At 39.2% G+C, this 21,495-nt stretch overlaps 3 protein-coding genes across 5 annotated transcripts; 2 read left to right on the top strand and 1 right to left on the bottom strand.

Moving 5' to 3' along the window:
- The first annotated feature begins 1,877 nt into the window (after positions 1-1,877).
- On the top strand, positions 1,878-12,223 carry LOC121529620 (deoxyhypusine synthase-like). Of its 2 annotated transcripts, none has more exons than XM_041817567.1 (11): positions 1,878-2,044; positions 2,182-2,247; positions 4,895-5,103; positions 5,293-5,457; positions 7,466-7,587; positions 7,670-7,766; positions 7,848-7,934; positions 8,993-9,098; positions 9,177-9,280; positions 10,623-10,748; positions 10,863-12,223. In XM_041817567.1, exons 3-11 carry the CDS (start codon positions 4,909-4,911, stop codon positions 10,941-10,943), a joined length of 1,083 nt encoding a protein of 360 aa, XP_041673501.1. In that variant the 5' UTR covers positions 1,878-2,044; positions 2,182-2,247; positions 4,895-4,908; the 3' UTR covers positions 10,944-12,223. The 2 variants fall into 2 exon arrangements, with proteins under 2 accessions (XP_041673501.1, XP_041673502.1); XM_041817568.1 differs by having other exon boundaries at positions 1,885-1,901.
- Positions 12,224-13,169: 946 nt separating this feature from the next.
- fbxw9 (F-box and WD repeat domain containing 9) lies at positions 13,170-20,128 on the top strand. Of its 2 annotated transcripts, XM_041778621.1 has the most exons (8): positions 13,170-13,232; positions 14,023-14,157; positions 15,119-15,266; positions 15,952-16,693; positions 16,906-17,054; positions 17,145-17,348; positions 17,454-17,519; positions 19,385-20,128. In XM_041778621.1, the coding sequence occupies exons 2-8, from the start codon at positions 14,036-14,038 to the stop codon at positions 19,454-19,456; spliced, it is 1,503 nt and encodes a 500-aa protein (XP_041634555.1). In that variant the 5' UTR covers positions 13,170-13,232; positions 14,023-14,035; the 3' UTR covers positions 19,457-20,128. The 2 variants fall into 2 exon arrangements, with proteins under 2 accessions (XP_041634555.1, XP_041634554.1); XM_041778620.1 differs by having other exon boundaries at positions 13,173-14,157.
- Positions 20,129-20,301: 173 nt separating this feature from the next.
- Positions 20,302-21,321, bottom strand: LOC121503754 (guanine nucleotide-binding protein G(I)/G(S)/G(O) subunit gamma-7-like). Its single transcript, XM_041778300.1, has 2 exons — positions 21,217-21,321; positions 20,302-20,427 (listed from the first exon to the last, which is right to left on the bottom strand). Exons 1-2 carry the CDS (start codon positions 21,310-21,312, stop codon positions 20,302-20,304), a joined length of 222 nt encoding a protein of 73 aa, XP_041634234.1. The 5' UTR covers positions 21,313-21,321.
- Between the last annotated feature and the right edge of the window lie 174 nt (positions 21,322-21,495).

Genomic DNA, 21,495 nt, shown 5'->3' on the forward strand with positions numbered 1-21,495 from the left:
TGGTCTGCTGTTTGAAAAGATAAAGATCTTTGTGGTTAAGGTGGAGGATGACAAAAATGTAACAGAAAGTTCTCTGGCTCAAACAACCACACCCTACAAGAAGATCAACATGTTTAAAGCAGTCTTCCCATGGAGCCACCCTGGTTCACTGTAATTCAGGTCACCTTTAATTGCTCAACTATTTCCGCTCTTTACAAGCTTCATTTACCATTTCATTTACTCTTTATATTTTAGTGTTGTCTTAATGAGAGGCTGGTCGGTTGTAATCGGTGTAAGTACTGGAATTGTTGTGATTTTCAACAATTTCTCCTTGCTTTTTGCAACTTTTAACTCCTCTTCATCTCTATATCCACCCATTTTGCCCATTTTTATTTAACTTTTGTAACTTTCAACTCCTTTCCATCACTATTTCCACCCAGTTTACCCAGTTTTTTCTACCCACTATTTCCATTTTTTCCACTTTTAAACCCCTTTTCACCACTATTTCCATTCAATTTATGACAATGTTAGCCATTTCCCCCACATTTTCTGCCCATTTTTGCTACTTTTAACCAATTTTTGCCACTTTTTTACCCCTTTTCACCCACTGTTTCCACCCATTTGGCTGAATTGTGCCTGTTTTTAGGGCCACAGCATTAAACTCACAAGCATCCTTCATTGCCCTTCAGCCTTGTTCCTCACAGTGATTTCTCCAGATTCTCTGAATCTTTTGATGACATTATGGACTGTAGATGGTGTGATATTCAAAGCTTCAATAGCCTTGCACTGAGGAACATTTTTCAGAAATACACTGCCTGGCCAAAAAAAAGTCGCCACCAGAAAAAGGTCACACACTCTAATATTTCGTTTGACTACCTTTAGCTTTGATTACAGCACGCATTCGCTGTGGCATTGTTTCCATAAGCTTCAGCAATGTCACAAGATTTATTTCCATCCAGAGTTGCATTAATTTTAATGTTTATGATGGGAGAGTCTGACCACTGAACAAAGCCTTCTCCAGCACATCCCAAAGATTCTCAATGGGGTTAAGGTCTGGACTCTGTGGTGGCCAATCCATGTGTGAAAATGATGTCTCATGCTCCCTGAACCACTCTTTCACAATGTGAGCCCAATGAATCCTGGCAATGTCATCTTGGAATATGCCCGTGCCATTAGGGAAGACAAAATCCATTGTTTAAGAAATGAGAAGTTACTCATTGCATCAGCTGGGGTTAGATAACTTGTTGCCAGCTGAAAGATAATCGCCGATGCAGTAATTATCCAATAGGAGGCTCGTACCTATTTTCTTAATTAAATCCAGGTAGCGACTTTTTTTTTTTGGCCAGGCAGTGTATTTCCCCAATTTCAGTTTTCCACAGATTGGTGAACCTCTGCCCATCTTTACTTCTGAGAGACCCTGCCTCTTTAAAATGCTCCTTTTATACCCAGTTATGTTACTGACCTGTCTCTGTCCTTATTTTTTTGAGATGTGTTGCTGCCATTAAATTCAAAATGAGCTCATGTTTTATATGAAATAGTAAAATGTCTCAGTTTCAACATCTGATATGTGGTTTATGTTCGATTGTGAATAAAAAATGGCTTTCTGTTTTCATTTACCTTTTACAGAACGCCCCAACTTTTTTGGAATTGAGGTTGTAAATCTGTAATGTCATAAGAACATTTAAAATGCATGGGTTTTAATTCATTAAAGCTGCTTAATTAAATGACCACATGCCATTTTAGACCCTTAGGACGGGGAGTTTGCAGAATATCTAAAGTGACGTACTATCACTTTAAATCAGCAGTTCATGACAGGAGGCTGACATAAGTTACGTCATACTTTATTAACCCCTGACGGAAAATTCACAGACTGACAGTTTCTTTCTAACAACTGTTCAGGCATTACAGGACGCAGTGGATTAGTATGAAAAGTTTATTTAGGGTGTCTGTGTGTACCAGCGCACTAAAGGATACTGTAAATCCTGAAATACTCGTGCAACAAGGCTTTAGGCTTCCTCTGTCATGCAAAACTTACATGCTTCAAACTCCTGCTGAAAGCTCTAAGGTCATTTTTTCCTGCAGCTACTTTTATATTCTGGTTCTACGTCTTGTGCAGGATTGAATCTGTTGCTTTGGAGCTTTGGTCCGCCTACCTGTTTGTTCACACCCCCTGTTCCTATGTAGAATAATTTTGTCTTTCAGGTTTCTAGTTGACCTTGTGGAAGTTTAGAGAACATCTGACAGGCAGACATCATTCAGGGATCACCTGTAAGTAAAATTACCACAAAACTTTGCACTGAGAGCAGATTAGAAAAGTTTATTTGTTGCAAAAGTTTCTGCTTTTCTTCACTGAACACAGAAAAGTCATCCTAGCTGCTGAATTTAACTGAGAATGGGGATTTTTGCAGTTGATTTTTGTACACCATTAATTAAATATAGGAAGAATAACTGTGATCATCAGTAGTTTGTTGACCAAACTGTGTTGACCTTAACGCTGCTCAGAGATGGATTAATGTTGGGTATTTGTAAATGTAAATAACAAAGAATACAGCCTTCACCAGCTCTTTTTATAAAGAGTCTTTAAATGTTTGTTCTGCACTGATGCTGTAGGAATAAAGCCTGATGAAGCCAAGGTGGCAAATATGGTTAAAAACTGGCAAATATAGCTAATAGTGGTTTGAAATTGGCAAAAATGGGCAGAAATAATGGTGAAAAGTGTTAAAGAGGAAAGAGTGGGTTTAGAGGCAGAAATCAGCTGGAAGTGCAGGAAAATTGTGGAACAAAAAATGTGGTTTAGAGTGGCAAAATGGACAGAATATTGGTGACATGGAGGTAAAAAGTGGCAAGAAATTGACAAAAAAACTTGTTGAAAAGAGCTTGAAGAGACAATAGTGGCTGAAAACAGTAATGAAAGGCATTTAAAAAGTGGCAAAAATGGGGTAAGAGTGGCAAAAAAGGTCAAAAGTGGCAAAAATGGTCAGAATAGTGGTGAAAAACGGTTGAAAAGTTGCAAAAATTGGTTACCAGTGGAAAAAATTTGGTTTAGAGTGGCAACAGTGGATGGAAAAATTGGTGACAAAGAGGTAACAACTGGCAAAAGATAAACAAAAATATTTGTTTAAAAGGGATTAAAATGGCAAAAGTGGATGAAAATAGTGGTGACAATCAGTTAAAAAAGTTGAAAAAATTGGTTAAATTTAGAAATTTAGATTAATTGTTAAAAAGGGGTTAAAAGTGGCAAATTCTGGCAAAATGTGGCAAAAATGGTCAGAAATAGTGGTGAAAATTGGTTAAAATGTGGCTGAATTGGTTGATATTGGCAAACATGGGTTGAAAAAGGTTAAAATCACTGTTCCCTCTCAGGGGTTCTACTGCACATTTGTGCACTGCTCTCCACCTCTCTGAGCAGAAGAGAAAAGTGTTGCGCACTCAAATATCTCAGACAAGTTTTCATTTTTTTTTTTCTTATATAAACTGTGATCAAAGGCACGTTACTGCACAGGCTTGCTGGTACTGGAGCCTTGGTTTTCTACCTCCATGGGGGCCTAATACTGGGAGATGGAAAGTGTGGCTATCACATAATGCCACAGCTGATGGCAGGGCCTGATATAGACAGCCGCCAAATATGGGTGGATTCCAGGCAATTTATCAGCGTCAAAAACTCCACCTCCCTCTAACTGTACTTGGCTCTTAGTGCCAGTGTGTATGTGAATTGGATGCTTGTTGTCCTGCTACGGTGCTTTAAAGAATGAATCTGGCCAAAATGATCTACAACGAGACCAGCAAAGAGTTGATCTCCTGTTATGGACTAATAACAAAAGGATTTAAGCCCTGATGTTTATAACAATGTGATTTCTCTGTCATGTGCTGTTAAATTTGTGCAGGTAGAAGTCCTTCATGAGACCTGACTTTGATAAAGTTGATAAAGCATGAGAACAGAGCATGTGTTTTGTCTCATCCAAGACGTTCTAGATTTCAGTCTTTTTATATAAAACTGCAGACTTTGTTAATGTCTGTTTTCACCTGGGGATAAGTTAGAATCCCAGTTTTCTTTTAAGATTGTACATCCTTGAAATGTAAACCTTGACTGAAAATAAACAGGATTTCCAGACATCAGAACTGTGGCTAGTGGATGAACGAATGGTGAAATAGTTATAGTTACAGTCACTTGTAATGATATTTGGGGTTGGAGAGGTGATGCCATGGCACTGCCATGTGGACGTTACATACGCGTCAGATGTTGCCCACAGTTGATGAAGTAGGCGCTCAGGGGAGTCGAATGTCTGCTCAGGAGTTTTGAAAATTGGAGGGAACATTGGTTAAAATGGTCAAAAATTTGAGAAAATTGGTGACAATAAATCATTCTAACTTCAAACACCAAAATAGCTTGACACACTTTCCTCTCCAACATGAGGGAACTGTTTGACCTGACTGTAACACCAGTGCTACTGATCCAATACACATTTATTGATACCATTAATCCATCACAGCTGGGGAGGAACCATTCTCTGGGGTTTGCAGGGGTCCAGTTAGGGGCGGACCTGATTTAAATGAATTACTGTTTAAATGAATTACAGCTGTCTGCTGTTTAAAAAGTTAAAGACCTTTGTGGTTAAGGTGGAGGATAACATAGATGTAACAGAAAACAAGAGCACCGTTGCTGTTCTCCAACTCAAAAAAACACACCCTACAAGAAGATCAATATGTTTTAAAGCAGTCTTCCTATGGATCCACTCTTGTTCACTAAAACTCAGGTCACCTTTAATTGCTCACCTAATGCTGAAAATATTTCCACTTTTTACAATCTTCATTAACAATTTCATTCACTCTTTACATTTTAGTGTTGTCTTTATGAGAGACTGGTCAGTTGTAATCAGTGTAAATACTGGAAATGCTGTGATTTTTGTCTTCGCAGTATTTTCCAACACTATGGCCAATCATCACAACCACAAAATACCTGGAGATATCTACAGGACGTACGACAGTGTGCCAGAAGATATACCAAAGGTCAAAGGATATGACTTTAACAAGGGGGTGGACCATAGTGCACTGCTGCAGACATACCTCAACACAGGCCTACAGGCCACCAGGGTGGGGCTGGCTATCCAGCAGATCAATGCCATGGTAATCTAAAACTGAAACACTGTTCAGATACTACAGAAGAGACATACATTTATAAAATATAACTTTTTTTAAATGAATGTTTTAACAACGAAGAACACCAGTATATGCCTGGCTTCTAAATCTGGTGTATTGATTTGCCTATCCTGCATCTTTCATAAGTACGTCTGTCTTTCTGATCTACATGAACAGCTGGAGAAGAGACAAACACCGATGACGGTGCAGAACGGATACGCTGATGAAGACCCGACATCCTGCCCCTGCTTACAGAGCTGCACCATCTTCCTCAGCTACACGTCAAACCTCATCAGCAGCGGCGTCAGAGAGAGCATCCGCTATGTGACTGAACACAGGATGGTGAGACTCTAATATGCAGAGAAGTAGAAATAAACACTGTTTATGTTGAAACACTCATGAGGACAGTGTGGTACAGGAGAGGGGGGCCACCAAAAACTATGAATATTTTTTAATTGATTTCAAATTGTATGTTTATCCATTTTATGAGAATATAAAGATAAAATTAGATAGACATAAAATAAAAAGATGGCCATTTGATGAGATTTAGGCTAAAATCAAAGTAATGTTAATGTTTATTGATGATATGAATGCATGTGTGTTTTAGTGTTAGTATTGGTGCTAACATCCTGGCTAACAGATGCTTCATTTTGAAACTGAAAAGTGTGTCAAACTATTATTTTGTTTCTAATGTTGAAATTACTTATTCGTGCCACTTTAACCACTTTCGCTGTATCATTTGATGCTTCATCATGTCGTGCAATTCCTGCCCATTTTTGCCTTTTTTAAATCAGTTTTGGCCACTTAACACCAATTTTGTCACCTTTTAACCCATTTCTGCCACTTTTTTAATCCCATTTCACCCCCCTTTCTATCTACACTATATTGCCAAAAGTATTCACTCACCCAACCAACTAATTGGAATCAGGTGTTCCAATCATTTCCATGGCCACAGGTGTATAAAATTAAGCACCTAGGCATGCAGACTGTTCCTACAAACATTTGTGAAAGAATGGGTCGCTCAAGAACAGTGCATAGAGAGCTCCATGGAATGGGTTTCCATGGTCGAGCAGCTGCATCCAAGCCATACATCACCAAGTGCAATGCAAAGCTTGGAATGCAGTGGGGTAAAGCACGCTGCCACTGGAATAAGAATGGGATGTCACTGAAGTTCATATGCCAGTTAAGGCAGGTGAACAAATACTTTTGTCATTATAGTGTATTTCTTCCACTTAAAAGCCATTTTTTGTCACTTTTAAACCCCTTCCACCAGTTTTCTGCCCATTTTTACCATTTTGACCTTCTAAACCAATTCTTGCCATTGTTGCCTCGTTTGACCAAATATTGCCTCCTTTTCACGGTTTGTTACATCTGTTTTTGCCGCTTTCTACCTATTTTTTTTTTTTTTTATCCTTTTTGCCCTTTTGTGACACTTTTCACCCATTTCTACATCTTTCACAACTTTTGCCATTTTTGCCCATTTTTGTTGCTTTTAACCCACTTTTGCCACCTGTCACCTATTTTTCGCCCATTTTTTGTCACTTTGTACCCATTTTTTTTCATTTATGCCAAGCATTACCATTTTTTGTATATTTTTGGCCACTTAACCAATTTTTGCCACTTTTTTGCCCATTTCTGAAACTACTTTTTTAACAGTTTTAACCCATTTTTTCTGCTTTTTGTTTTCATCACTTTTTCCCACCTTTTTTTTCCACTTCCAACCCATTTCTGCCACTTTTTAATCCCATTTCACCCCTTTTCTGCCTATTTCTTCCACTTATAAGCCTTTTTTTGTCACTTTCAAACCCCTTTCACCACTTTTTCTGCCCATTTTTGCCACTTTTAACCCAATGCTTGCCATCGTTGCCTCGTTTGACCAAATATTGCCACTATTAACTCCTTTTCACCACTTTTACACCCATTTTAACCGAATTTCACTGTTTGTTATACCAAATTTTTGCCACTTTCTGCCAATTTGGTTCCTCTGTTAACAAATTTTTCCAAGTTTAAACTATTTTTTTCCAACTTTTTAATCCCATTTCACAACCTTTCCCCACCCATTTTGCCAGTATGAACAAATTTTTGCCCCTTTTATCCCATTTCACCCCCTTTTCTGCCAATTTCGGCCACTTTTAAATCTTCATTGCCACTGCCACTTTATCAGCAGGTTATTTTCCCATGCAAGGACATCCAGAGTACAATCAGGGTTGTGCCAATCCTCCTTCCCACCTGATGGTGCCCTCAGAGGGGCTTAGTCTCCACATCTACCCCTCACTTCAGCCTCAGTTTTCAGTTTCTTAATCAGCTAAATGTTTGCATGCATCCTTATTCATATTTCTGTCCTGTGTAGGTGGATGTGATAGCGACCTCAGCTGGTGGGATAGAGGAGGACCTGATTAAGTGTTTGGGTCCGGTTTATGTTGGAGACTTCGACATGCCAGGAGGAGAACTGTATAAAAAAGGTCTAAACAGGTGAGAGTTTGGCCAAAATAATCAGTTTTTAATCATCTGTAAAGCACATTGAGTTTACATGTGTATGTTTCTCTGGCTGCAGGAATGGAAACACCCTGATGCCAGAGGAAAACTACATCAAATTTGACAAATGGATGATGCCGATTTTGAAGCAGATGCTGCTGGAGCAGAACACTCAGGTGTGTATTTTCAGACAGTCATATTTTTAAATGCTCTAAAGTGGCAGCCATGTTCTCAAAATAATTCAACATTTCATTCAGGGCGTTCGCTGGACTCCATCAAAGGTGATTCATCGCCTGGGCAAAGAGATCAATGATCCTGAATCTGTGTGTTACTGGGCCTACAAGGTGAGTAACCTTCACTTACAGGTGTCACACAGTCTGAAGCTGTTGAGGTGGGTTTTAAAGTCCCAGTTATGTTTTAGTTTAAAATAGCTCTTACTAAAAGGACCAGGTGGGGGGCAGGAAGGGATTTCTGCATAAAGAAGCACTATTAAAAGGCCAACATTTTGCACTGTTAATGGCTATAACAACTGTAACAACTGCAAGAAAAAGAAAAGTAACTGAGCTACTTTCAAGAGACTCATTCAGACGTAGAGCAGGCCGGTCCACAGAATTGGGTGGGCCCTGGAAAACCCCCGTGAATGGACCCTCCCCAGTTGAGATTCACTGATCGTATCAATGCTTCTGTGTTGGATCAGAAGCATTGGATCCAGCATTCAGGCTAACAGTTCTCTCATTTTGGAGCTGAAACGTTTGTCAAGCTATTTCTGGGTTCTGATGAACCGTTATTTATTCGTGCCACTTTCTAACTCATAATCAACACAATTTCCACAAATTTTTTGTACAGTTTATCCACCTTTGTTCCATTTTGCCTTTTTCAACCCATTTTTGCCACTTTTTCTTATTTTTTTCTACATTTGAACCCCTTGTTGTTACTCTACCCTCCCATTTAGCCACTGTAAACCTTTTGCCAATTTTTTCTACTTAGTTAAAACCAATTTTTCTTTTCACCATTTTCTGCCCATTTCTGTCTCTTTTTGTTTTTCATAACCCATATTAACACTCCCATCCCATTTTTCCTCTTCTATTCTATTTTTGCCAATTTTTAACAATTTGTCACTATCACTTTTGCACTTTTAACAGCTTTTCACCTTTTTTTCCATCACTTTCTGCCTCTTCCTCCCCTTTGGTAAATGTGCTCAGGCTTTTTGTCAGGCTTCTTTTTCCACCTTCTTTTTGCTGTTCTTGGATGTAATGTTGATTTAATACATGTTAGATCCATGTTATACATGTCATTTGTGGTAATTTTACCTGCATTTTTAAATGATTTTACTCTGTTTTGACCAGTATCTATCGAGTGTATTATGTGTAAACTGTTGTATTTTTGTGTCGTGGTTTTCCAGAATAACATCCCGGTGTTCAGCCCAGCGCTGACAGATGGCGCTATAGGAGACATGTTCTTCCTCTTCTCGTTAGAGAACTCTGGACTGATATTAGACTTAATTGAAGGTAGCCGAGTCTTCATCCTCTAATTTTTCATTTTTATTCTCATTGTCCTCTGATCATTCACACTGCTCTGGATTTCAGACATTAAAAGGCTGAACAAACTCACTGTGGCTGCCAACAGCACAGGGATGATCCTCCTGGGAGGTGGTGTGGCCAAACATCACATATGCAACGCCAATTCATGGGTGAGGAGTTTACATGGTCTGGTTTTAGGAGTTACTTTTAAAGCACATCAAGATAAAAGTGGATTTGTGCGCTCTAAGTTCACATCTACTGATTGTCCAGGCCTGAAGCAAGCTGATTGGAAGGAGGGGTTGTTTTTCAAGAGGAGCCCAATTTTCCAGTTTCTCCCCTGATTATTTTATTATTGTTATTTATTTTGAGCTTTAAATTTGAGGACCGCTGGTGCTGGTTATGTTTTTTTTTTTTTTTTTAGTTTCGAGCAGTAGGTAGAATAGGAACCCATAAACAGAGGCGACAGTTCTTGGCACACAAGTTGCAGGACTGATTCCCAGTCCTAGCGCTGTGCATGTCTTCCTACACTCGCTCTCATTTTTCCTGTCTCTCCTCAGTTCTCCTGTTAATAAATTTCACATTTATCTGCCAGCTGATAGACTTAGTTGTAGAAAGCACCCTCAACTAGCTTAATTCAAGGTATGATGGCTCAGTTCATGCAGCTGCAACTGTCCCCCATAACCTTCTGAAACGGTCCCGCTGCGTTATGAAGTTTGTCTGTGAACGACACATCGACACTTCCTTATATTCTGGTGTCTTGAATTGAGTTGTTTCAAGGTAGCCAGAACCCCCACTGGGATCACTGAATTTCAGTGAGTCATTTTGTACATGCACTCCTGCATATCTCTTAGAGTGTTCCACAGTAAATGAGAGAATAAGCACCTTAACGCTATCTCTAAATCAAGGTTTAAGACCACACTGTTGTAGCAGTGCAGCACTCATTTGAATAATCAGTTTAACCCTGAATTTCCATATAAAGCGTGCACTCCCTCTCCAGCTTTGTTTCAGATATGCTGCAGGTCTATTTCAGCGCCGGCCGGTGCCAAACTTCGTAAATTCAGTGTTGTTCAGAAAGCACCAACCATGGAAGTCACAAGCGTAGAACATACGGTTCTTTCAAAATACAACACAATGCACGGATTCCCAATCATTGTAGACATTAAAGTCTATCTTATCTTATCTATGAGCAAAAGGTTGGGAACCACTGGTCTGAAAGACAACACCTCTAAATACATCTCTTTGACTTCATTTGATTCAACACAACCTAATGCAATACAAAAAGGTGTTTAACTGTCTTTGTTGTGACACAGAGACTTTGGTGTTAATTCGATTTTAAAGATATTTACAGACTGGCAGAACATCCTGACTGCATTTTAAGTGGAGATGCTGTTATAATGTAGTAATTTCTTCCCGCGTTGGTGCCACATTGATGTGCAGTTGTTTTCTCCTAAGTGCAGTGACTGACAAGTGTTTGCAGCAGACCCGATGATAACCTGCTCTGTCTCATTCCAGAGAGATGGAGCGGACTACGCCGTGTACGTAAACACGGCTCAGGAATTTGATGGCTGTGACTCTGGAGCGAGCCCTGATGAAGCCAAGTCCTGGGGAAAGATCAGATCGAACGCACAACCGGTGAAGGTATGCCAAGCACATAAGCAGATGGTGAACGAGTGAATTTCTTCATGTTCTATTAGAATAATTAAGATTTAACACTTGATCTGTTTTCTTAAACTCATCTTTGTATTTTTCCAGGTGTTTGCAGATGCGTCCATCGTTTTTCCCTTGCTGGTGGCGGAGACGTTTGCACGTCATGTTAATAAGACAGCGAAATGAAAATAGAGGAACTGATTTCTGTTTAAACTGAAATGTTCAGTCACTATACGATGCAACAAAACATAAAAGTGTAGTTAAGATATGACCGAGTCATATGAATGAAAACGTGAATGTGCAAGTGATGATTTGAGAAGTGTTTGAAAATGAAAAGGTAGAATTATTAACTGGTTTATCCAGGTCACAGAAAAACAATCTTTAAACTCAAATATCTAAGAAATAAAGACTGATGTATTATGATGTATGGAAGCTCTATGCTGACATGCATCTATGCACTTCATTTTTTCTGTTTTACCCTCGGTGCTGATTTAAAGAAAAATTATTCTTATTCTAATTCACAATCATCTAAAATGTCCGCATTAAAACCTGATCTTATTTGAAGATATGAAAGCAGAAAATAAGACCCTGATCTGCCAATAAAAAGCCCTAGAGACATTTTGTGTCATTAATTTTTTAAGCCAATTTGGCTGTGTTGAATGAAAATAGCTCAAAATTGCCAGAGGACATTCATTAAAATACATTAGATTTATCATCTCAGTTCTATAAATTAGCCTGAAATGGCTAAGCTACACAGAAACCGACACATTTGTTCCTAAGGACAGAAAATGCCTCATTGGAAACCATTGAAAATGACATTTTTGACCCCACATTTATCTTAACATACACTAATGCATTCTTTTATGATAAGATTTTATTTTGGACTACTAGCTTTCAATTTTTATGTTTGTCCACCTGATGGCAGTATTTCTTTCCCATTCAAAGCATGCTGCAAAATTTCACACTTTTTGCTCTTCTCGCAGAGTTTCCTTGCTACTAAAATGAGAAGTGTGTTTCAGTATTGATGTTGAAAAAGTGAGCATGTGTGTGTTTTATTTACATTTTAGTTTTTTCCTATTTAAAACAGTGGAGTTGTGCAAAAATACTGGCCTTTAAAAGGTTAAAATTCCAAAAATATAATTAATATTTGATATGTATATTTCAGGCATAATATATAATACATATATAATATATAAACTTTTACAAACAAAAACTTTTGTCCACAGTTTTTGGGAAGTGAACATTATTGTCATTTGTGTCTTGACATGAAATGTACTCTCAAAATACTCAAGACTCTGAAAGTCAAATTTGCTTGTTTCAGTGGCAGATATTTTCCTTGATTATAATCAGCTAAAGCATTTTCCCTTTGATATCATGAAAATATACATTTGTCATATCTTTGAATGCAGATTGAAAAAAAAAATGCTGCGAAAAATCTTTGATCAGAAATAAAATAATAAATTGCTGTTTGTTGTACCTTCATTTAGTGAAAAACTGCTATTTTGGCTATCTTTTTGAATGCTACTAACTTGTGTTTTACTTGAAATGGTAAATAAATCGTTCACATTTGCTAGAAGTTCCAGATCTCTTTTGTTCATTTCTGTTGTTGTCTTTAATGTCCCCATAATTTCCTGGTAATTTCAGGACTTCTAACACATAACACTGACTTTACCAAAAGTCAAAGGTCTCTTGGAGCTTTTAACACAATATTTCAAAGCTAAATGTAGAATCAAAGGGAATCTTGGAGTCTCTGATTGAAACAAAAATGAAAGAATATTCCTGCTTCTTCAGTAAAGGAAATAGCCTTCTAGGCCAGCAAGCTCTTGTTCATCTCAAAGTGGTTCCAGTAGTAAATGACACAAACTATATTAACTCTGCTTACTCCTTGTATGGTAGCTTATGTATGCATTTGTTAAAGAATTGGTTTATTAATTCCTAAAAGCCTGGGTTTAAAAAGTTCAGGTAATCCTAATGTTGTAGTCAAAAGAGAAGCAACAATTTGGCTACACCAACATGTTTTTGAATCAAAGTAACGTTTATATTTTTTTTCAAGTTAAGATTATAATGGAAAGAATGAGGACAAAATTAAGATTAAAAAGTAAAAAATATTTGCGAAAATTAATTCCTTTATATTTCAAGACGACTGAAATGTCATCACGGGAAAGTGGTGTTATCGCGAGAAAAAGAGATGATAACGTGTGGAAAACGAACAAAATGTGTTATTTTTCGGACAAAGAATGAGTAGATATGTGTCAGCTTTAGGCTGAAGTACATATCCGGGGATCAAATCCGGTTAAAAACATGCCATTCAAGTAAAAATTGAGGGCTGTTTCTGTAAAAATAGACTACAATTTGCCGCACCATCTGATGACGTCATCTCCCCACACCGGAAGTTTTGTTTTGAGTTTGTTTAACTTCTCCCAGCGTCTCTCCTTCAAGGCAGTTGACAAACGGCAGCTGATTTTTTCCAACACTGTATGAGATACTCTTTGGGATTTTAAATCGTTAATTTTGTTCATTTATTTGTTCATTTAAGAACACTAAAGTGACATTTATTTATACTTTGTTCCACTGACTTTAGAGGACGAGTTTTACCAATGGCTAGCTTTCTGTTTTCACACTGGTGTTCCGGTAAAACAAGTGACCGTGTCAACTGATGACTCAGCCGATTGCGTTCCATGGTTGTCGTAGTAACGAGAGCTTTTAAAGCCGGTATTTTTTCTTTGATGAATACCTCTTTGTCTATGATAACATCACGGTATTCTAATCAGATATGTGTTCGATTAAAAACTAAAATAGCAGAAAGCCCAGGACAGTTTTCAACGTTTGCTGAAACTACAACAACCATTGACGCATCCGGTTTGGGGTCGCTAGCAAACATGGTAACTCCCTATATCATAACACCATGCCTGTTAACAATAGCGCAGTGCTGTGACGGTTTTTAGCACAGCTTCAGGCTAAAAATAACTAGCTTTTGAGTAACGTGACTATTTTTTAATTCATACGCACACAACCATCAGCTGCTGTAGTTTAGATAATCGTTATAGCCGGAAAATAGAGCAACTTTATCTTCAATGGTAGCTAAAGCTTTCCTCAACCAACCTCTATAAGATTTATAACTCTACCAATGTAACGGACGCCTAGCTACGCCCTGATGAGGAGACAGTTTATAAAATTTGTTGTTAAAATCATTAAAAAAAAAAACATAGAAAGGTGTCAAGGGGATGTGGGTTTATAGTTTATGAGTAAGTTGTCTCGTGCTCAGAGGAGATAAGGTGATGTGTGACGTCAGGATGGACCTGTCTAACCCTGAGGCTGGGACAGACTGTGGACAGGACGGACCAACACCTGAGCAGGTGAAATCTCAGTGTGCTAAAGCTTCAGTACCTGATCTGCCGGGGTAAGACGTTTTCTGTATTCTTTTACATTGATAATAATACAGCATTAATAACTTTATTTATATTGTTTATTTAATATCTTACAGGTTATTTTCGTTTGTTTACATTTATTTAATCGGGAGAGCCTCATTCAGATCAAGAATCACAGTGTCCAGGTCAAAACTGGCAGCAGCACAATCAGCAGAGTTACAGACCTGACACGTAGCAGTTACAAAAATAGATCAACAAAATTGTAGTCTTTTGACAGCCCTAATAAATATATAAAACATCAACATAATATGTTATGATATATTATATAGTACCTTTAAAAGCATATTTGCTGAGTGGTTTGACAGACAACACAAAGGCAGCTGGCGGATGTTGGATAAGCATCAGCAGTCAGGGCACACAAAGAGAAGTCTACGAAATTCAAATAAAGACGGCAACAAATGCAAAACAAAGATCAGTGAGAGCACATGAAATAAAATAGAAACAACAAGCCTTAAAAAGCATTTTAAGTAAAAGAAAACAATTGATGAGAAAATAATAATAAAGGATTAAATCAAATAATAACCCAAACACTGTCTAATTTTTACAAATATTTTTACCACATTTTGGTTCCAAAACATTGCCAACATCTTTGTTCAGTATCTCTTGAACTCTCTTTCTCTTCAGGTTCAAAAATCACTGAAGACTTGTATGAATGTTGTCAAAGTCTTTGTTGTTTTTTTTATTTTTCTTTTATTTTACGATTATTATTATTTGAAAACAAATACCACTGTTTGTTGGCATTTCCTTTGTTTCTCTGTACAAATTTGTTCATCTACTGTTAATGCTAGTATTCAGTATTCTAGTATCATGATGAACCTCGACTAGTTTCCTTTAAATCTTTTTGACACTATTGATCGATTAATAGAGGAGACTGGATCACATATTTTGAGCAACATTTTTAAAACCTTAATTTTTCCCTCATATTTCCTCCAGTCTTCGTCCTCCTGGGCCCCCATCCTCAGCCGACATGAGCCCCTCACCTTCTGCTGAGGCCAGCGGCTTGTTGTCTCTACCATGGGAGATGCTAACCAACATCGCCTCACACCTTCCTGCTCAGTGCGTCATTGATGTGCTGCCAAAGGTGAGCTTGACAGATTTTCTAAAAGTATCTCATATTAAATGTTATTGAATATTTGAGTTTAGGGAGGATTCTGTCAATGCAAAGTTAAGTAATGATTGCAATAAAGTTTACTTAAAGCTTTCAAAAGAGAGCATTTCAATCACACAAATAATATATTTATGTGAACACAAACCAAAGCTGCTGTTATCATGCAGAAATGTAAGAAATTTACCCATGATTCGAGCCAGATCAGCCAAACTACAGGTTTGAAATCACTCGTAAACTTCAATGTAAGACTCGTAAAATTCAGACCACAATGAACCATTTTTGATACCAACAAAATTAAAGGCCAGCTCCTGTAGATGGCTCAATATGCACAAGATTTTGAAAGCTTTGGCACACTGTCACACTTTCAAACATTAGAATAAAGAAGACAAAGCCCCGGTTTACCTCAGCAAGTAGAGCCCATTCACAGAGGATTTAGTCCTTGATGCACCGATTAGGGGATTGATTCTCAGTCTGGGTGCTGTTTGGTGCATGTCTCCCCCCTGTCTGTCTTCAGCTGTCCTATCTATATAAAGGCAAAAAGCTCCAAAACATAACCTTTAGAAATAAAGAAGATCAATCTTTTGAAAACCCTAGGTATTGAACTCTTTGAGAACCTTACACCCTGCTTATTATAAACTCTTCTTTGTTTTTTCTCCAGGTCTGTCATGCTTTAGAGAGCGTGGGGAAGGACAGCACTGCTTGGCAGCTCCGAGCAGGCAGACTAATCGGCTCTCGAGCTGGCTTCCCCGTGGGACCGAGGGAGGACTTCGACTGGCCGTCCGCCTGTGTGGAGATGGAGCAGCTGATAACCTGCTGGACAGGCCAAGCGTACCTTAAAGCCCGACAGGCTCAAGAGGAGGAGGTGGAGAGGGAGCGGATGAGGCAGATGCAGGATGGCACTCTAAATCCCCTGGAGGAGGGGGCCAGGCCCAGGAATCAGGAAAACGGGGGGCCATTAGAAATGGACGGACATGAACCACCCAGAAGTCCCAGCCCACCTCTGGCTCTGGAGTACATGCCTCTACCTTCAGGACACATTGCCCAGGTGAACTCGGTCCTCCTCATGGGGGGAGACGGCTCCGTTTTGGCCACAGGCTCCAGGGACTGGAATGTGAAACTGTGGGATCTGCAGGCGGGATCTGGGGCCATACTGCGGCACACGTTAGGGGGTCAGGGTGACTTCAGCACCCATCGGGGCTGGGTGTGGTGTCTCTCATCTCTGAGTCATCAGCTGGCCTCGGGGGGCTTCGACAGCACCGTGAGGCTGTGGGACCTGCAGGCAGGTGGAGCTAAGACGGGTCTGATCAGGGCCGGGGCCGCCGTTCTCTGCCTGTCCTATCAGAGTGATGTACTGCTGGCTGGTATGTTCGACAAGAGGGTCAACATGTACGACCCCAGAGGTGAGGAATGAAATCAAGCATTTTATGTCTAGTTAAGGTTTTTAGTTTGAGAATATTTGTGCAGGGGTGCAGGAGACGTCTGGTTTACTGTTCTCGGACTCAGATTTTACTTTAGTTTAGTACTGAAGTTTATAGTCAGCCTTACCCTAGAAAGGACACGTGACCTAGATCTAAACCCCCTGGTGTGATAGAGGTGATGATTTTGTCCACAGCTGCTCAACCCCTGGTGAAAAGCATCCGTCTCCATGGTCACGCTGTGATGTGCCTGGCCGCTGATGACAAGTACATCATCTCTGGGAGTAAAGACTGCACCATAGCTGTCTTTGACCGTCGCGGAGGCAAAGACTTGAAGAGAATTCAGGTGGGTGCACGATCACTCACAGATGTGTAGATTTAAGGGTTGACAGCCTTGGTTTTTTCACTCAGATAACCTTCTCCTCTGTCTTTGCAGCTGAGCTCCTACCTGCAGTCCATGAGCTACAGAGACTGTGAAGTTTGGGCGGGAGACAACAGCGGCATGATCCACGCCTTCTCCATGCAGGCAGGGACTTTATGTCCCATCTCCAAGTTCAATGTTGGGCATGCAGCGATGATTACTGGCATCCACAGGTCAGCTGGGAGCCTCTACACCTGTTCATCTGATCGTACTGTCAAGGTAGGATCATGCATGGTTAAAATTTTAATACATATCCAATGTTTCTCATCAGATTAACTCTGCTTCTGACTGATCTAGATTTGTAAATTGTTGTTTGTGTTGCAGGTTCATATCCCCTGTGCCCCTCCAAGGACGCTATGCACACATCTTCATGAAGCTGGAGTCAATGGGGTGAGTGTTTTTTTACCACTCGAAAATGTTTTGATTAAATGAAAATTAATTGTATTAATTTGATTTGACATACAATAATAAAGAGCAATGGAACTTTGCACGTCAGTAAACATGTCTCTCTTCTTTGGTCAATTAAAGTGATCTGAATAAAGAAATCGTATCTGACTGACACAGAAAGTGATGAAGATTTTCACCAAAGACATGATTTTATACATCTTCATGAGGATTTTACAAACAGCTATGAAATCATCAGAAGTTCTCAACAGTAGTAATCCATGGCTCTTTAACTTGGACGATATGTGCACCCTGGTCCAGCATAGCCTACTGTCCCCTCCTGTAATACTGCAAAAGTACGCTACAATAATAGCTACGAAACAAAATAACAGAAAGCTACAAAGCCACATCTCATACAAAAGGAACACTGCATGATCAGACAAGTTCACCTTATTGAACAGATATTTGTATCTCTCATATTTATATTACACTGAAAACTCACTAGATATCTGCATTTTGAGTAAAACTCAGTGTATAAACTCACTGGGAGGCCGCCATGTTTTGGTCTGCACTCTCCTCAGCTTACTTTGCAGTAACCGGCCCTTTAAGACAGGCAGCCTGCAAGAGGGCTGCATCTCACATACTGATATGCATGGGGAATTTTATTTGTTCCTTGCACTACTAGTGATCATCAGTCAAAGTAGGCAGGAAAATGAAAAATACAGAGCCATATTTACCTTGTTGTAGCAAATATGTTCGTTCACATCGGTAGAATATGTTTGAAATCTGTTCTTGATGACCCAGATGAAGGCCATGAGCTAAAATGTTTAATAAAGTTGTTCTCAAACCTCTTCCAGTTATGAAGCTTTTGTTTCCACGCAGTTCAAAATGTTGCAGGTAAAAATAAACACAGTACAAAACACTTGCGTTTTGTGCTTTTCAAAGTTAAAGCCCACTTTAGCATTTCTTTGGAGAAACTCCCTTCAGTTGGACATAATGCTTTTATTTCAAAAAGCACCCGGGACGGTTCCAGTATACACTGAATCCAGTCACTTGTAGGGAGGTTTTTATTTTGGAGGAATGAAGACGATGGAGCCAACACGCAGCAGACTCGCACCTGGAATGAAAGCAGTGACACACGCAGTAGCAGCAGAACATGCGGCCAGAGACGGCATAGTTACTGCATAGTGTAATATGAGGACCCCAGGAAGAATAGCTACTGCATATTTGCTGTATCTAATGGTGGATCCAAATAAACAAAAAAACAAACAAACAAACAAACAAACAGTGAAGAGCGCTCTGGCCAAGTCATGTCACACTACCAGTGCGGACCAAAACATGGCGGCCTCCTGGTGAGTTTATAATACCCCTTTCCCACGGGCTGAAAAACCCGTTTAAACATGCTAACAATCGGCTCCTGTCGACAGTGGGAAAGGCTCTAATCGGCATTTAGACCCACAACGATCCATCTGAGTTAAAGTAGTTAGCTATTTTCCACCCCTGTTTGGAACAGTGAGACAGATCTCCATGGAATGAATTGTGATTAGAAGCGTACCTTTTGGCCGATCCTGATCGTTTCAGATTTTTTTTTTTGTAGATGGGTTTCTTCGTCATTTGTACCACTTCTTATCTGACTTTCTTTTTTACTAGTAGCATAAATGAGGATCAGAATAACTTCTCAGCCACTCTTAACATGGAAAAACTACCTAAACTTGACTTTACTCTGAGTTCAACAGATGAAAAAATACAAGAATTCAAGATAATTCAGATTTAACTCTGCTGATCAATCAGCATTAAGGAAACAGAGCTTTACATCCTGGGTTTAATGTTTTTATATTTTCTTAATATGTTTCTTTATTATATTTTTTCAGCTGAGTGTGGAGGCCGGAGTCTTCGCCGTAGCCTCGGGTCACTGTGTGGAGGTCTGGAGACCAAGAAAATAAAAAAACTACGTGGTGAGACTCAAAGAAGAAGAGCTGGAGAGCATAGACGGCTCTGCACGATGCATGGGCACAAAACTATTATAGAAGGTCCAAAAATCTGACTTTTTTTACTCAGTCTGATTCCATTAAAAGATTTTTTACAATCAACACAAATGTTTTTTTTTTCTGTAGTTTTTTTACTCTCGTTTTTAGTTCGGTCCACTTATTCACCTCTATGTGCCGCTGCTGAAGACTTCAGAAACACTGAGTTTGAAGAAATTTGTCTTCTTTTAATTATTTTACATCCAACAAAATAAGACATTTAACAAATAACCGTTAAAATGAGTGAGATCATACAAAAGCATTAGCTACGTACTACATATGTGTAAAGACGTCTGATTTCTCTGTGACATACTGATTGTAAAACTATTTATTTCAACACACTAATGTTTAAATGTAATCTTCTGTGTTTGTCTGCGTGTGTTTGTGTGAGCGAGTGTTAGTTAAAAGATGTGGAACCATTTAATGGCTCTGTTAAATTTAATTATAAATCATTTGCACTATACTTGATGGATGCATGGCTGAAAAACCACATTAAGCTGAGAAAGAGCGTCTGCTGGGTTGGCTGGATGTTTACTGCAACATTCATCAGTCTTAAAGTTTAAAAACTGAACTGTTAAGAAACATTAAAACATCAAATGTGTAAAACTTTCTCTTTGCTTTGTGCTGCTTTCATCTTAACAGTCTCAGAAGAGAAGCCAGGAGGGAAAAGTCAATGTAAAATAATCATTACAATGGATTTAAAGGCTCATTCTGTCCACTTTTGACTCTTTCGCTGCTCTCCATGGAGTCTGTGTGGGAGTCTGTCAAAGCAGCACGCAGGTCTTCTTATCTTTGAAAGGATTGGACGAGGCGGCAATGCCGGTGAGCAGAGGATCACTTCTTCTGTGCTCCTGACAGTAACGGACCAAATCTGCAGCGGTCAGTGAGATCTGGGGCAAAAAGAGGGGACAAGATGTTCACCTCGGGGTGTCAACATGGACCCTAACTCCATATCAGGAACTTCACATCTATATCCAAAATACAACTGCGTCAGAATTTGTTTGAATCTAAGAGTCAATAGCAAGCATGGGAGAATGGAATTCTGCAGGTTATAATGGTTTTATTCAAGGAAAACAAATACACAAAAATGTACTTTTTTTATATTTTTTGTGCCATATCAGATTTAAAAAAAGGTATTGCCACATCCTGCTGCAACTATGATAATAATGTTGAACAAATATAGTAAATTTATGACCACAATGTGGGAAAACTTTCAAACACTGAATTTAATTTTGCAGCAGTTTGGACCAAAGATGGACCAAAACATTGGACAGGACAAAAACAAGCATGCTTAAATAGCACATCAATACCAAATCCCTAGAAAGACGTGCATGCAGGCATTTTATTTTACTGTTTCCAATGATAATGTTTATGTTTTAATTGTTTTCTTCACATCCTGAGAAATTGATGCATTACAATGGAAAAAAGCAGCTTTGTTGTGATAAGATGATGAGTAAAGATCTTCACAAAAGATCTGAATTTTACTCTTTTTCTCTGCAAAATGAGATGTGATAAAATGTATGTGTGGATGTCCACACAGGGCTTCCAAACTTCATAGACCTTTGCTGCATTTTTCTTCCCAGGCCCACATTCGTGCAGCTTTATGTCCCACTTCTGGATCCTAACCCTTAGGTTGAGAACCACTGATCTAAAGAGTGAAAACAGATGAGATTTCAAACCTTGATTCTCTCCATGCCCGCCTCCATTCGAAGTTGATCCACCAGCTTCTGAGCCTGAACGACGCTGTTACTGCTGCTGCACATCTTTCCTGACATCACCTTTAGTACCAGACTCTCCTGTCAGGACTCCAGTCTCCTCAGACACTGTCAGGACTCCAGTATTCTTCAGGGAGCAACAGGAAGACGATGTTTCAGCTGATCCAGAGGAGGATGTAAAGGAGAGTCCACTCAGTGACGCTCCTCAGTGTTCTCGATCACCGTTTGCCCCCTTTGTATTCA

Source organism: Cheilinus undulatus, linkage group 21, assembly GCF_018320785.1.
Source record: "Cheilinus undulatus linkage group 21, ASM1832078v1, whole genome shotgun sequence".
NCBI classification, from domain to species: domain Eukaryota; kingdom Metazoa; phylum Chordata; class Actinopteri; order Labriformes; family Labridae; genus Cheilinus; species Cheilinus undulatus.